Here is a 13,439-nt window from a genome sequence, read left to right as displayed (position 1 = left end):
TCTGTACGTCCTGTCGGAGTGTGTCGGAGTGCCTCATCCCTGGCTTTTATCGTACTTTTGCCGTTGTCTCGGACCACGGGGTGGACCGACGTTTTCCGAAATGCCCCACGTTTGAAGCATGTCGTCAAATACACCTGCTACCGCTTAGTCTGTACGCTAGCCCCGAAACGGTTTCGCGTATAGTACAGTCTCCCAATTACAAAAGTGCAGAATTTATGTTTACAAGTTAAGTATTTATACAAAAACATTGAGTTTTGACTTTAAATCCCATAGCAACAGAAAGCAACAGGGAGACACGGTTATTGCAGCTATTCTTGGACCGGGACGGAACAGTCCTCTAACTCAGTTGTGTTTAAAATTTCCGTTTCATACATGTAGGAAACAAACGGAAATAAATAGATCTAAAATAAAAAGACATGCACAGGGGTCGGGAAAGTGCACTGCTGTCTGGAGGACGAATAAAAAAAACTAAAAGTTAGGTTTACGTTTTTCATTTTCCATAGAAGAAATAAAATAAATAAAATAAATCTAAATCTTTCTCTATGAGATTATATTATATATTGCTATATTACTATCACAAAAATGCACTCCCTTTTAATGCTCCGATTTTTCCTGGCTGATGAAAAAAAAAAAAAAGGAATAGATAGAGGTCGTCTGTCGTCAATGTCAGTCGCAATCGACTCCATCGATCGCGATTGACATTGAAGACGGACGACGTTAAGTTGACGATTTAATCGTTAATCCGCCCAAGCCTGTAACCTGCACTGCCCTGGGGGTTGTCTCTTGACATTCTGTCTCCCCTCTGTAGTGCTGCTGAGTGTGCCGTTAATTCTGTTGCATTCTCTTGTATTTTCGTCTCCTTCGTTGACTTTGAAGTATCCCCATACAGCAACTACGTTCATTAGGTTGGTATCGGGTTTGAGTGTCGGTGCATTTTCACGTGTACATGAGCAAAGTATCGGGCCCCATACCCATACGGTATCGGTGCCTCCCTGTAAACCACACAGGAAAAAAGGCCCCAAAGGGGGAAAAAAAATACCCATTGATAATCACCACACAGAGGAATAAACCAAACACACAGTGCAAAAAGGTGACATTTCCATCGAAAACAGAGCAAATTATGTCCTTGAGAGAGAGAGAGAGAGAGAGAGAGAGAGAGCGAGCGCGCGGTCAGTCTTCATTGCTGCCCTACATACGAGCCAGCGACCCCTGACCTCGTGGATCAGTGTGTTATCGAACCCCTCGCAGAGCATGCACTCAGTTACCCCGCTGACTTCGACACTCACACCTCTCCCATTGTCGGCCCCACGGAGCCCACACTCCAAACGCTCCATAGCGTGCTGCGCCGGGGAGGGGAGAGAAGGGGGGAGTACCGGGTTAGTTTAAATCTGGTTGCATATTTACAGGGACGGGGAAAACAACACCTGGTGGGGCACAGTCCCCGATGAAAACTCCTCCTCTAATAACTAATTTAAACAAGAACTCTCGGACACGAGGTAAACTTCAACTTACACAAATGGATCGTATGCGGAACTAACGTGGGGCATTAAATATAGATTCATAGCAGAGGTTTCAATTTCCTAATTTTCATCATCATTCATGATGAAAATGACTATTAACTTTACTGTCAATATCAAGGTTTTAATATAATACTATTGAAACATTACACAGAAGCAGGGGCCTTAATGTTCAGGATAAATTACAGAGTGGAAATGTAATCCTTCATGTGCGAGAGAGAGAGAGAGAGAGAGAGAGAGAGAGAGAGAGAGAGAGAGAATTGCTCTCAGCAGAATAATGGAAAATCAAAAATGAACCTGGCCCTGACATGCCCAACGTTCAACTGCCTTCTACCTTAGTAGCCGGTGCGCCGTGTCACCGCAATTTCCAAAACTGAACAAAAGCAACAGCGTTCACGCGTCACTATTAATATCAAGACAGAGACAGACGTGTGTGTGTGTGTGTGTGTGTGTGTGTGTGTGTGTGTGTGTGTGTGTGTGTGTGTGTGTGTGTGTGTAAATTCCTCTTTCTCTTCTCGTTGTCACAACAGAGACGCGGGTTTCAGCCCCTGGTTGAACTCTTGGTATCAGCGGCGGGGATCAAAATACGCAAAAGATAAGCAGCCAGTTTTATGCTCTGTGCACGGCATATCATCGTCGGTAATTCCGTCCGTCCGTCCGTCCGTCCGTCCGTCCGTCCGTCCGTCCGTCCGTCCGTCCGTCCGTCCGCGGCACCGCACGGGTGGAACGACATGTTTTATGTAAAGACAGTATCGCGCAGTAGCCGAGCCTTGTCACGGTGACGGACAGCAACAAACCCAGTGCATCCGGTGAAAAGCCTTTCTTCCCGCCGGGAGAGAGATCTGCGGCGCGGTGAACTTTAAGAAGTGGCCTCCGTCCTTTCTCAGGTTTCTCCACCCGTGTGGTCCTTAAAACCCTTATATTGCTTTTAAAGTCGTGGATGTAACTTCTCACGCTAGGTACGTTATAGTGGCGTTGACTAAGATCAATTTCAGAGCCAAACTCTACGTTTCCTTCATTCGGTCAAGTCATCCCTAACACGCTCAACATATTGTGGTCGGAGGCGACTCCGTATTCATGGCAATCACTACGTTTCTTACAAACGAAAGCGAAAGTAGAGAGTAGATGAGTTCGATCGGGACGGGGACGTTGGACTCGACACAAAGCTTGAAAAAGGCGGAGCGATCATCGGCTCCGGAGAAATCAAGGCAATTGACCCTGCTGCGCACACGCCCCTTGAACTTTGTTGTGCTCACTGGATTATAACCGGGGGAATCCTAGAAGTCACAAACATAGAAGTCATAATCCTAGGAGTCTTAATCATAGGAGTCATAATCACAGAAGTCATAATCATAAATGACATAGAAGTCGGGAACCAGGGTCAGAGGTCAAGCCGTGTGTAAGTGGGAGAAGAGGCGGTGCAACCATCCTAAAGTCACGTTCACTTGCTGGACATCCTTCAGGATTTTCAACGTCTCATTCCAATTCCCAGCGCGCCAGTCACGCCTCACGGCGGCGGGTCGGCGCTCGCCTGCAAAAATGCAGCTCCGCAGGCGATGCGGCCAGCGGCAGCCCCTCCGTCATTTTATTGTCGGCTGCACGCGGCGCTTCCCAGCAACTCGCCCGTTACATAAGCAGTATCACAATCACAGTTTATACATAGCAGCATGCCCCCGGTGAGGTGTTGTTACCGATACGGGTTTTGCTCCTGCCCTTCTGCCGAAATATGGCAATCAAGAGGTCAATCAAGCGGCCTCCTATAAATAGCAGGGAGGAGGCGGCTGGTATTTGTATTCTCTGTTGACAATACACGGTGTAAAAGCCTTCACCGTATCAAGGATCCTCAATTTCATAGGCATCAGGCTCGGACCCCATTTGATAAGATTTTGTTTCTGTTATTATCTCCTGTGGGATTTAGTCCAAAGTTCCACAGCCGTCTGTAGCGTAGCGGCTGGAGATAAGAGCGAAACTATGATGGCGGAATTGTTTTTTGGGGGGTTTTTTTTGCACACGCTCTAAGGCGCTAACGCCTTGTAAACGGAATACCGCGGAAGTTTAACTGTTGCCAGGGACCTCCCGGTGCCACTGGAAGGACCCCCCCGGGGGTCCCCGGGCCTCCTGTTGAGAACCGCCGGTGTAGGTCGGGTCTGAGAGCTGGATTACAGTTCCAGAAGTTTCACAGAGAATCTTAAAAGAGACACAATATTTATTAAATGTCGTTCGAAGCTACTAGGGTTCAGAACCGAGGTCCGTGCTTTGTGCCGACGGAACATCGGAATCCCGGGAAAAGGCGAGAAGAGGTCGCGCTGCGGTCCAGCGGCACTCCGCCCCGACCGAACGTCGCGGTACGTGTGGGCGAACACCTCGACGGCGGTAATCTGACCACGCTCCGGGGGGGGTGGGGTGGCCGTCGGCGCCCTCGCATTTAAACAGACGACAGCCCCAAGCCCCCGGGGGGGACGGTTATGAGAACGCGCGGACCCATATCGCGATATCGGCGTCGTATCGACGTACCGCCCCGCTGCCGCCGCTTCCACCCCGACGTGCGTTTATCGGGGGGTGTTGTGTTTTCTGGGGGAGGTGGGTGTTGCCCCCCCCCCCCCGCGGGGTGTCTACGTGGGTTGAATCTCACTCACCCGCCGGTGAAGGTCAGACGGGAGGAGTCCGGGTCCAGGTCGGGGCAGGGGCAGGGGCAGGGGACCGCTCCGCTACGGTTCCGACGCCGCGTTGCCGCTCATGCCTCTCGGGTGGGTGGGTGGGGTGGGGTGGGGTGGGGTTGGGCGCCTGGGGGGGGGGGGGGGCGGGTTCCGCGCGCGCCGCCCGGGACCGGGTTTGTTGTCGTTCCGTCCTCGCGACACCGTCACGACGCCCGTGGGGTGTCCGCGCGGTCACCTGCGCGCACCGCGGACCGCTCGCGCCGCCAATGACAAGGGGCGCGGGCGGCGCGGTGCATCATGGGAGGTGTAGTCTCCGGGGGGGGCGGCGCGACTGGAGGGGGGGCGGCGCGGACCTTTCACGTTTTAAGTATTTTCTGTCATGAATAATAATAATAATAATAACAGTAACAATAGCATTCACATGCCACTTTAATGCACATATCTGTATATACACAAGCATATTCCCTCTATCTATTCCATTTTATTTCATTTTATTTTCATTGTATTTCATTTTATTCTATATATTTTTATTTTTTTCTATAAGTATTCAACTTACTGTATTACGTTTTGGGAGTCAGTTAGTCGGTCTTTAGAAAGACATTTTTTTATTGTGTGTTATCACCGGGTGCGTTGCATTACATTTCACTGCATATATGTATGAAAGTATGTGACAAATAAAAATCTTGAATCTTGAATAAAAAATCTTGAAGCAATAATAACAACAACAACAACAACAATTATAGCAATAAAAGCACCAACAACAATAATAAATAAAATAATAATAAAAACAATAATACGAGCTGAGGGAGGGCAACACTTGTTTCACATTGACAGTATTTCCTCTTATTTATTATAAATAAGAGTAAAGAGTTATTAACATTGTAATTATCATTATTATAATATGATTATTGTATATATTTTTATTATTATTGTTATTTTTGAGTAAAGTCCTGATGGCTTAGATTTATTGGAACTATCTTGTAATTCGATTATGTAATTCGAGCGGAATCTAACCTGTGACTTTGTTTATTAAAAAGTGTGTGCTGCATCTGCATCACATGTATTGTTGTATCGACATTTATCAACTTTGTTCTACATTCTATGGTTGACAGCACTGTAACGAGCTCTAAATGCACAAGGGCGAGAAAGGGCGAGTGGAAGAAAGAAAAAAAAAAAGAAAAGGAATTACCTTTGCCACCTCAAGACAAATGTTTACTGTGGGAGCGACAGAACAGTCAACAAGTGGTGGTGCGGGGATAGTGTTTGACTTGAACTGGATGCAGAGATGACATCTAGTCTGGAGTCAATTTGCTTATAAAGACAAATAAGCAGTGCCATGCAGACAGTATCAAGACGTTACTTTGCAAAACTTTACCACTTGAGTGGATAATCTAGACTAAAGTTAGTCTAGACTATCGAATAGGGTGTATCCCTAAATCCACACTGGGGTTGAAAACAGCTCCTTAATTCCCTAGATAAATATAATGAAGTGGAGCTCACCTCAATGTGTAACTCATGTGATAGTTTAAAGTGCTTCATTTTCCTCTTGATGCTTTGTGAGGGGTAGGGCTATGTGTGACAGCCCGCTTTTCTCCTGAGGTGGAATTTGTTTCCTTTGAACGGTCAGGATGCTCTGATGCTTTCAGAGTAGTACAATGAGACGAGGAGCTATTTTTCCAAGATAAAAAAAAAAATTCCTTTCAATTAACCGCAGAATTCACGCCGCGTTCAAGGAAAACAAGAGTTACACAGGCAATACCTTACTCTGCCACAAGAGGGGAGGGAAGGAAGGTCACAGGAAAAGACAGGGAGCTGTTCAGCGGGCAGTTCGAAATTTTATTTCAGTGCAGAAATTTGGTTTGTAAAAGGATGTCACATATGCCAATGGTAGATCACATTAAAACTAATCCAACCGCTATTAGCCAGAAACCTCCAGCTGCCCCACGCCAGGAAGTCCAATCATTCAAAATAAATATTTGCATGACTCACAAACCAATTCAAGTTAAATGAGGCTGACTGCATCTTAAGAAGCAAACACTGACGGACATTTCCCTCTTACGGATATAATCCAGCACGAGTGGCATATTATACTTACATTCGATAAGCACAGGTCTCTGACCAATTTCAAAGTGTAGAAAGCTAACGCCCAGACAGGCTTGTAAGTCTCGAGGCAGATCTCGAAAGTGGCAGTAGAGACTTTAGGGTTTAAAACCTCAAATCAGGAATCAATCAAGGTCAAACTCATCTTTTTCAAGATAAAATGTTCAACAGTAAGCGGATACTACAAGGGACAACATTAATATCAGCAATGCACAGTGCATGAGGTAAATAATCTCTTTGGCCCCTTCAATTGAGAACTGTGTCATTAACACTCCAATTTCAATATATAATCAATTTAAAAGACCAAGAGGTTTAAATAAAACAATAATACAATAAATTAAACAAACAGGTTGATGCCGCTTATTCTGCATTGCAACATAATGAAAGTTAATTCAGAGTACCCTTTCCTGGGAAAAGAAAACCAATTGACACAAGGATGCAAAAACATTCACCGTTTTTAAAATGTTGTGATTGAAATAAGTTCTGGACAGGCAAAAATATTTGAAATTTTTCTAGATGTACCACCTATGTACAATAACATTCAACGTGTAGGAGAGGACGTGATTCAAAGGGTGCGGGGAACCCCGGTTGGGGGGGGGGGGGGGGGGGGGGGGGGCAAAAAATAGCTGTTGCTGCTATGGGACTGTAGTTGGTGTTTTGGGGGGGGGGTTGGGCTGCATTCTTCTTCTTCTTCTTCTTCTCATATGTAGGGTGAAGAGGGGTACTGCGGATGCCACCAGTCCATGAGCTTCACGCTGTGTACGGGGTCCAGAACCACCTGGGTCCCACCCTGGTCGCCTCTCTTCCTGCCGCGCTGGAGCGGCGAGTCCTGGAACACCAGGCGCACGCGGTGGTGACGCATGTCCGTGCTGACGTTGATGGTAAACTATGGGAAATGATTATGCATCGGTCACGTTATATTATGTATTTGGTATTGGCCAATACTCCAAAGTTCAGGACTTAGAATTGCAGTGCAAAAATATTTGTTTATGCCAAAAGGCAAAAACCTGGGCGAGCATACAGTCTGAGATGCCACCTGACATCTATTGCCAACACAAAGAATTAAATGTGAAGAGACTAACTCTAATCAATTTCAGAACGCATGGGCTATCGGTCTTATGACGATAAGACTTCGGGAACAACGGCCAATATTACCGGGGTTCCGGTGTAGCCAGCAGCTGTTCGGGCCAAGACCTCCTCCTCTTCCGCAATCTGGGAACCCACCGGCTATCGTCTGACCTCCATTAAGCTTTTTATTAGATTTCCTTTTTTGTATTCACTACTTAGGACTTGTGATAAATATCCAGTCGTAGCCGTCGTCTCTCAACTCCATTCTCGCGTCTCAAGTTGGTAAACTGACTGTAAACAATGACGGGCGCACAGAAGAGGAAGCCTTGGTCGGGGTATCCGCTGGCTACGCCGGAACCCCAGAACTACTGGCCGCTGTCCCCAGAGTGAACGGTAATGAACCGGAGATTGAGGCAAGTTCAGCCACTTACCAGGGTGAGGGTCATGCCCATTACCACCGGGGTGAAGATGAAGTTGAGGGTGGTGACCTGGAGCAGGTAGCAGCCGGAGTCGGGGTTTGTGTGGACCTCCTCGTATTGCCTGGGCATGTGCAGGGACGTGGCGCTGCAGTGTTTACCCGGCACCTGGACAGTCGAACCAGACGCACGGTAAATAAGGCGCTCACGTCGAGTGCTTCAGTAAACCAAGACTTTTTTTTGCCAGGCCTTTTACCTGCTTCAGAAATTTAAAGTTGAACTCCCACATGGCCTCTGGCCGGGTCCCTGACACCTTCCTGACCCAGAACAGCAAACACTGAAACAGGAAAATAAACATGTCAGTTTTATTATAGAGAAGGAGATCCAGAGGAAAGAGATTCACTGGTCTTTCTCACCTGCAAGGGCGGAGTGATGGCAACAGACGTGTGTTAATTTAATGCTTTTATAATCTGTTTCCCTGATCTGAGGTAATTAAGCGGCAGCACTGTGTGTATGCAAACTGCGTAACAGCGTAATATGTGCATTAAACATTTACAAAACATACTACATACAGCATCTGTCAATGGTCATTTACAACCTCAGATCATTATTCATATTCACAGATTGAAGTCCTCTTGTAAAACACTCGTTTCACTGCAAAGTTCTGTCATGATCATTTCGCCGCACTCCTCTCCTCTAGGTTTATGCCCGAGGTTACAAAGTCACTTATCTGCTCTGTTTACCTTAGAATTAAGCAAAGTGGTGGGTGTGGATTCAGGAAGGGCAGGAATCTTGGAGACGCGCAGGCGGAACGGCTCGTAGAGGTGGAAGAGCGAGCGGATCACGCGAGCCCTCAGACAACACATCCTGTCGATGGAGTCCGGCTGCAGACGACAGGGCAGATCCACGTCCATGTGGTAGTGCCTGGGACAGAGATGGGGCAAGGGGGGAAACTGCGGTGAAGCCGCAATGTACCAAGTCCAGCCTCCAGCCATACCACAGGTGTATTACATCCATGCAAGAATAAATAAAAAGAAGACAAATATCAAAACAGGAATTTAAAACCCTTCTTACAGAGCATATGAAGGAGGCCCAGAATCTATTGATGAGCTGAACTAAGATAAAATGTTGCTTCTGGCATTGGAAATTCAGAATGCATACATTCTTCCTCCTGCTTGTTTGACATATTCTTCCATGCATCATATTTAAGTCCTGAGAATCACAGTTAGACACTTTGTTTTCAGTTTTGCGAGCTGTTTGGGTCGTTGGAAATGCAGAGGCCAATGAAGCAAAAACGAGGCCCAGAGCCCTCTGATTGGCCTGAAGACGACGCCGCGGGAGCAGCCCCCGACTCTGCTTCACTTATGGCAACCATCAAAAGTTCTTAAGTGGAGGTTAGCAGGGAAAGCACAGCGCATACTGCTCAAACCAGGAACCTAGAGGAAGGTGCTGACCACTACTTCAACTGTGTTACACACCTCTCAAAGCTGTTACTAAACTACTGCAAGACGTGTGGGCCTCAACTACACTGCCTGGCTTCACCACGCACACAAAAATTTAAACCCAAGCCGAGAGACGATGAACCTTCTTGACCCATCGTCAGTGGTGTAGTCGTGCATGGAAAAGTGGGAATACTCTTAATTATGCCCAAAAAGTTTTTATTTTATTTTTTTATTTATTAAGCGGCCCATCCAGCAAAAGTGAAAGCTCTGTGTTACTTAACGTTATTTGTATTGTTTAGTTCACCCAGAATCCAGCCAGTAGTATTTTAAAACTGTTGCTTATCTTCTACTGCTTCAGGGAGTAAGGATCATTATGGAATTAACATCTGCCACAGAAGATCAATCAATCAATCAATCAATCAATACTGGCCCACAGACTATAGGGCAAGATAATCTCTTTAGTGGGTGTTTTTAAGGGAACATTCATGCACATGGGAACATATGCCATATGACAAGACATAAAATAAAAAGCACTTATCCCAAACAAGATCAGTTAATCACACCTGTAGATTTTTTGCAGATTTCTCTCCAAATAAAGTGTGTTTTTATTATTTTAGATGTATTTACTTTTTCCGAATTGAACGAAATGAAAAAAGCCTTGTGTGTCCCGTGTCCAGGGCCTGTCTGTCTGCGTGCTCCACAGAGCGGCTGCCCCACAGCAAGAAGGTCCTTGGTTCGACTCCCGCCTGGTGCGCTGTTGGCACCACGCTCCGGCAGGTTATATCCTGATTAGGGGCCTTTGTTCTGCATGTAAAAATAGAGACCCCCGTGGGTGGGGGGGGGGGGTGAATGCATGTTCTGCATTCGGCAATCGATTGACATTGATGGGAATGTGAAGTTTGCGTGTTCTCCTTGTGCTCACATGGGGTTTCCTCCTTGTAACATCATTAAGGAGCCCCAACAAAAACATGCAGAATATCTTTGTCTGACCAGCGATGGAACCTTGTAATTGTTCCCCGGGCGTCGCTGAATGCTGCCCACTGCTCGCGGCTGCCCCCCCCGGAGGAAGGACAAGCCAGCCTGGGTTAAAAGCAGAGAATGAGTTTCACCTGCCACCATTTGAAGCGTGTGTGTTGGTCACTGCATGTGTTGTGATGTGTGACAAAAATAATCTTCCTCTTCTGTTATGTCATGAGCACAATATCTTTTGTGAATCAGACGCTGAGCTGGCGCAGATAGCGGTCAAATTGAAAAAAATAATAATAATTGTCCCCCGCCACGATCAATTAATTCTGGCGGTCAATGTCGACATTGCAATAAATATATACGATTAATTACAGACCTGGTCCTGCAGGAAGGTTGATACAACTTGGTCCTCATTCATCAACTATGTCAAGAACTTGCCCTTTGCCACTTTTTTGTCCCCACCCATGTCTATTTTTATTTTAATGCACATGCAATTGTAATTTTTATGGACTTTTATGCACAGTTTGAAATTCTGAACAGCTATTAAACGACTGTAGTCTGAGTGGCCAAGAAGAAACATGACACTGATGGATCATGTCCTACGACTTCACCCAAATACCTGGGTGATCCCAATAAGTATTCTTTCAAATAAAACAGTTATCGGGGAGTGATGCTTTTGATACTCCACACAGTTGAGGGCTCAATCAACCATGAATGTAGACTCACCTTCTGTAGAGCCGGCTCCAGAATGCCGCCGTGCAGGTGACTGTCCAGGCATTCCTGCAGATCAGAGAAAATCTGCACACGTCCTCAGGCCGGATATAAGAGGACAGCACCAACCAGATATCTACTGGATACTCTCCGCCATCGATGCTCTCTGTCAGGACCAAAAAGAACATCATAAGTAAACACCTATTTCACAATGTAAGCCTGCACAAGTATTCAATATTATTATCCAAAAGTTGTCCTCTTTAGTTCTTGACGCATTCAGAGTTTGTGATTCATAGTTATGAATTTATATTCTGTGGGACATCGTATAAGAAAGTATACCCTTTCTTCTCTTGTTTTTTTTCTTGCGGGCTGCCTTCCTTTTATTTTCCCCATCTTCCTCCTGGTCAAGGTCATCGCTGCTCTCCAGGGAGTCTGCGGTGACACTTATCGCAGACGAGAGCACCTCTTGTACAGCACCCTGCGATGCTTCCAGGCCGCAGAGTAATTTCACTGAGGCACACAAACAACAACAACAACAACTGGGTTACCGTTACAGAAAGGCGGAGGGCACCTACAGCCAAGCCTCAAATCATGCATCGCTTACACTGAGAAAAGTGGGGGTTAATAAAACTATGCTTTCGCTGGAGAAACACAACAGGTGGATTTGTACCTTCTTTTTCCACTGCGTTGACTACAGCCTTTTTCACCCTCCCGGTCTTCACAACAGCCGGGTCAGCATTAGCATAATCAGCTACTGTTACTGAGGGAAAGAAAAACACATTTACAGACAGTTACACAGATGTAGAATGTTTTCGCTCTTGCAGAGCAGTATCTGCAGGCATCAAGTCAATAAGTTTAAACAAAAAAAAAACAACAACAGATTTTTGGACAAATAATCTCAGCCTCAATCAGTAAAATATTACAGGCAAGTACTATAGATTTGGTATAGGGCCCAGGTTAGTACTGGGTATTAATAGAGTAGGCTATGAGCTAGATGGTTCCATGAACTGTTACACCAATTTTAAGGTCAGAAAGCCAGTCAAGTATGAAGGAAAGTATCATGTTTAGGATTTTATGACATAACATCACTCTGATGCAGACTAACTTTCAATTCCTCATTTTGACACAATGAATACGTGGATAAAGCAGAGGAATGGTTATATCCAAACTGAGACTAATCTAAGTAAGACTATTCAATAGCTTTCTAGGTTTGGTTTGTCCAAAAGTGAATTCAGGACATTTTAGGACGTTTGAGGACCTGCAGAGACCCCTGCTCTTGACATGGGTATTACAGCTCTGACGCGTAACTAGAATGATGCAATAGATCATCGTCCTCGCACCCTTACTAATATGACAAATCCCCAGAGAGAATTTAAAGTTCAAATGTGAGTTAAAACGGATGCACCGCGTGTTACTCCCGCTGTGCGAGCAGAAGGGGCCCGCCAAACACAACTTGACCCGCATCGCATAGCTTGTTTTTAGTTTAGCTAGCCCGCTTATCTTCCACCGACCTGATTCCGAGCAGACGTCTCCGACCCTAAATTTCAGCCGTTTTCGGTTCCCTTTCTTGGGCATGTCGGTATCGGGGATCTGCGCACACTTAGCGGGCCTGCGGGTCCTGCCATGTCTCCGTGACAAGCAGAGGTGAACAGAAAGACGAGGAAATGAGAGAGAATTTGAAAAATGTTCCTCCGGGATCTTCAGCCATCATGGAATGACGTCACGCGTCAAGTGTCGCGATAACGCGGTTAATGGCTCGTTTTTCTTCTTCTCTCCGGTTATTTTAAGGGGGAAAGGAGAAAGCGAGTGTTGCTGCCACCTACTGGTCAACAGATAGATAGATAGATAGATAGATAGATAGATAGATAGATAGATAGATAGATAGATAGATAGATAGATAGATAGATAGATAGATAGATAGATAGATAGATAGACAGATGGATAGATAGATAGATAGATAGATAGATTGAATAACTGATTGATTGATTGATTGATTGATTGATTGATTGATTGATTGATTGATTGATTGATTGATTGATTGATTGATTGATTGATTGCCCATATTATTAGAACAAATAATTGTTTTTTATCGTTTTTATCTCAGTGCGCAGAAAATAAGACAATGAAAAAAATATAAATAGAAAGAAAGAGAGAGAAGGGGGGGGGCATTCATATACAGAGGAACAGACAGGGGAAGAGAAAATAACAGACCAGAAAATACCAGTTGCTGTCATAGGGATACAGCAGATATGCTCAAGTTGCACCCCCTGCTGGTTTGAACAGACCTATAATGGTTGTATTGTATTGTATTATATTATATCACAGCACATCCTGTCTTATTCTGTGCTCATCAATTATACTGTGTTCTGCCCAATTATATTGTGTTCTGTTGTATTCAAGATTCAAGAGATTCAAGAGGTTTATTCGTCACATACATATACATACTTTCATACATATATGCAGTGAAATGTAATGCAACTGCGGTGATTCCACACAATATGTCCTGTCTATTGTTATTGTATATTGTCCAACTCTATTCTACTGCACTCTATTGTCTTCTGC

The 13,439-nt window shown here is 45.3% G+C and overlaps 2 protein-coding genes across 3 annotated transcripts in view; both read right to left on the bottom strand.

The window, feature by feature from the left end:
* tfeb (transcription factor EB) overlaps positions 1-4,264 on the bottom strand; it is a 38,688-nt gene extending 34,424 nt beyond the window's left edge. Inside the window, exon 1 of one of the 2 annotated variants that reach the window (XM_080000954.1) lies at positions 4,154-4,264. The gene's annotated coding sequence lies outside the window, so the exon portion shown is untranslated. The remainder of the gene's footprint in view (positions 1-4,153) is intronic. The other variant, XM_080000955.1, reaches the window with a different exon arrangement.
* Positions 4,265-6,036: 1,772 nt separating this feature from the next.
* On the bottom strand, positions 6,037-12,554 carry tmem183a (transmembrane protein 183A). Its single transcript, XM_080001611.1, has 8 exons — positions 12,389-12,554; positions 11,548-11,637; positions 11,217-11,387; positions 10,893-11,043; positions 8,502-8,682; positions 8,015-8,095; positions 7,774-7,926; positions 6,037-7,160 (listed from the first exon to the last, which is right to left on the bottom strand). The coding sequence occupies exons 1-8, from the start codon at positions 12,450-12,452 to the stop codon at positions 6,975-6,977; spliced, it is 1,077 nt and encodes a 358-aa protein (XP_079857737.1). The 5' UTR covers positions 12,453-12,554; the 3' UTR covers positions 6,037-6,974.
* Positions 12,555-13,439: the final 885 nt, after the last annotated feature.

This window comes from Zeus faber (genome assembly GCF_960531495.2).
Source record: "Zeus faber genome assembly, chromosome: 5".
Taxonomy (NCBI): Eukaryota; Metazoa; Chordata; class Actinopteri; order Zeiformes; family Zeidae; genus Zeus; species Zeus faber.
The sequence above is the reverse complement of the archived record's forward strand: the minus strand, read 5'-3'. Positions and strand labels throughout refer to the sequence as shown.